At 36.2% G+C, this 2626-nt stretch overlaps 1 protein-coding gene across 1 annotated transcript; it reads right to left on the bottom strand.

Moving 5' to 3' along the window:
- Positions 1-77: 77 nt before the first annotated feature.
- LOC118732401 (ankyrin repeat and LEM domain-containing protein 2-like) lies at positions 78-1088 on the bottom strand (the record flags this gene model as incomplete). Its single annotated transcript, XM_036461531.1, has 3 exons — positions 78-288; positions 350-825; positions 908-1088. Coding segments are annotated over 3 exons (840 nt in total), but the record flags the coding sequence as incomplete, so codon positions are not given.
- Positions 1089-2626: the final 1538 nt, after the last annotated feature.

The raw sequence follows: 2626 nt of genomic DNA, 5'->3' as shown, positions 1-2626 counted from the left end.
TGAAGATGGCACAACGCCGAAACCGGTTTGTCTGCAAACCAAACTTGACAAGGGATGACGGAAATTCGTTCCAAAATAAATTATCTTACCACCCTGTCGGAAAAATCAACCAACACCAATATTTAATCTCCTTACCGGGGGATTGCTGGAAGAAAATGGTTGTCCAACTTTTGGCGGTATAACATTATCCGTAGAACGCAAAACAGGCACGTAAAAACGCTCTTCTAATAGAGCTTCAATCTTTTTTGCCAATTCGGGTGGAGGATTTGAAACTCGGGAGCAAATTATCTACAAGAAAATCATTTAATGTGTAACTTTTACATCTACAAGAGTAACTATCTGTACATACATCTTTCGGATATAGTCCCTCTGAGTTACGCGTCATTTTACATTCCGGGAATGATGTCAAAACCTCTACCATCTCAGCAGCGCCATTCTTTGTAGCAAAATGTAATGGTGTTTCGCTACGTCCCTTCTCTGGTATATTTAGATAATAGTCCAATAAATTCACACACAATTCCTTGCACATTTTCTCGTCGTTTTTCTTTCCCGTAAGCAAATCAACAAATTTTGTATCGCTTACTGTCTTCAAAATTAGTTCAGCTATGCGCGGCTTCTTAGAAATAGCACATATGTGCATGGCATTATAGCGATATCCCTCTTTAAGTGTGGTGGGTGTGTCGCCAGCGCTCACCAAATATCGTGGATTATCCCAAATCATATTTTTAACGCGTTCACAATCGCCTGATTCGATTACTTTTCGAAATTCAATCAATTCCTGTTTGGTGGGGCCACGAAATGCAGCTTTTTCTACCACAATAGAAGCTGCAAGCAAAGAAGTGGAATTATTTATATTGAAAACAGATATGTACACATGTATGGTAGATTTTAAAGACGAAATACATACATTTGGCGTCGCCATGGCGCGGTGGCGCTACCACTTCGTAGCCAGTTTGTGCAAATTTAAGGGCATCACTTTCAATACTAAATTCACGTAGACGCGCCTCTTTGTGCAGTTTCAGCACATCCAGCGCTTCACTTTTGCTACTAAATACATATGGGGTGTCGACTGTAAAGATAGAAAGGTTAATTAATAATGGTCAATAACATGCATGTACATAAATATACAAAACCTCGTAACTGACATTTGTGCCAAAAAAGACATTTGCTCAGCGGAAGCTCTTGCAATCAAGTCTTTATCCATTTATACTAAAATATCGATTCTTAGACATAAGAAGAAGAGATAAATACGGATAAAATAGAGAGCCGTTTTGAAATAGGACTAGCTTTACTCTCACCTACAAAATCTTGGCGAGGTTTTGCATTTTCTGTATACGCGGTTTTGTACTTTAAAAGACGATATGTACATATGAATGCAAATTTGTAGGTCATGGCACGTAATGTACAACTGCATTTCACTCATTTTCAATAAGCAATATTGAGAAATAATTATGTCATACAAACGAAAAGTATATTTTTTTTCGCGAGTATGCAACACAAAAATCGCGTGTTTTCTTACGACACTTCCGAATGTTGGCAATTTTTCAAAAATTTCGAATTGCCGCATACGTAAGCGCGTCCAATCTAATGGGAAAATTGTGCCGACCGCTTTCATTCAACAATTTTGAAAATCGTATACACACATAGTGTAAGTGAGCGAAAAGCAGGTGCGAGATTAGAATGTTTCCTATACATGTATAGTATGGAAATATGTATAGTTGAGCCATAAGCAAAGAAAAAAGAGCCAAAACAAAAACATTAAACTTATGACGGATAGCATAAACAAATACGCGTCAACGACTTGTTAATTATAGGCGTTAGGGGCATTTGGGGTTTGATATTTTTATGTCTGGTTTTACGTTCAATCAAACTGAGTAAACATAACAGCTTTCCATATATTTCATTGGATGATATTTCAAAAAACTTGGTTTTAGCGGGCAGGCTAGCATCCGCAGTGAAGGCCAAACCTGTTCATGTAGTTATTTTGTGCTCCAATTTACAAAGATGCTATTTACTTATATGTATATTTTCATTACTACGAATTCTATATTTTCCCATAATACACTATTCCGCTTCTCGCAAAACTGAAGACAAAAATATGTAGATGTGGAGATATTGTAGTAATTGTATACGGCGGCGCGCCTCTTCGTCATTAATTAGCATATCATCACGTCATCTCCATGTTACGCTTATTGAACACACTCAGTTCTCTAATCGGCTGGGCTTAGAAAAAGCAACCGAAATAAGTTGTATGTAAACAAATAGTATTTTTCCTGTAGTTTATTATGTATGTATGGTACTGAATATTTATTGTTATAAGGATACCATCTTTGATATTTTAGGGTGCGCTTTCCGACAATTGGTGTCATGTCTAAGGCGTTTCCATACGAACTGAGATACGAACACTTATTATACACCAACAGCAATTGCTTAAATGTTTGATAGAACATACATATTTTAAATTAAAAATTAGAAAACTACGATTATAAAAATAAAAAAATAATGCCATTATTTTATGCATCGAACAAAAGTATATGTATTTTTAATGTGCATTTTATTTTATGTCTCTGGTGAAAGCTTTCTTGCTTACTGACATACATAAATATTGCTTTATTCTCAATCGCGG

Source organism: Rhagoletis pomonella, unplaced genomic scaffold (assembly GCF_013731165.1).
Source record: "Rhagoletis pomonella isolate Grant_MI unplaced genomic scaffold, Rhpom_1.0 Rhpom_scaffold_19753, whole genome shotgun sequence".
In the NCBI taxonomy this organism is placed as follows: Eukaryota; Metazoa; Arthropoda; class Insecta; order Diptera; family Tephritidae; genus Rhagoletis; species Rhagoletis pomonella.
Note: the sequence above shows the minus strand (reverse complement) of the source record. Positions and strands in the feature narration are given on the sequence as shown.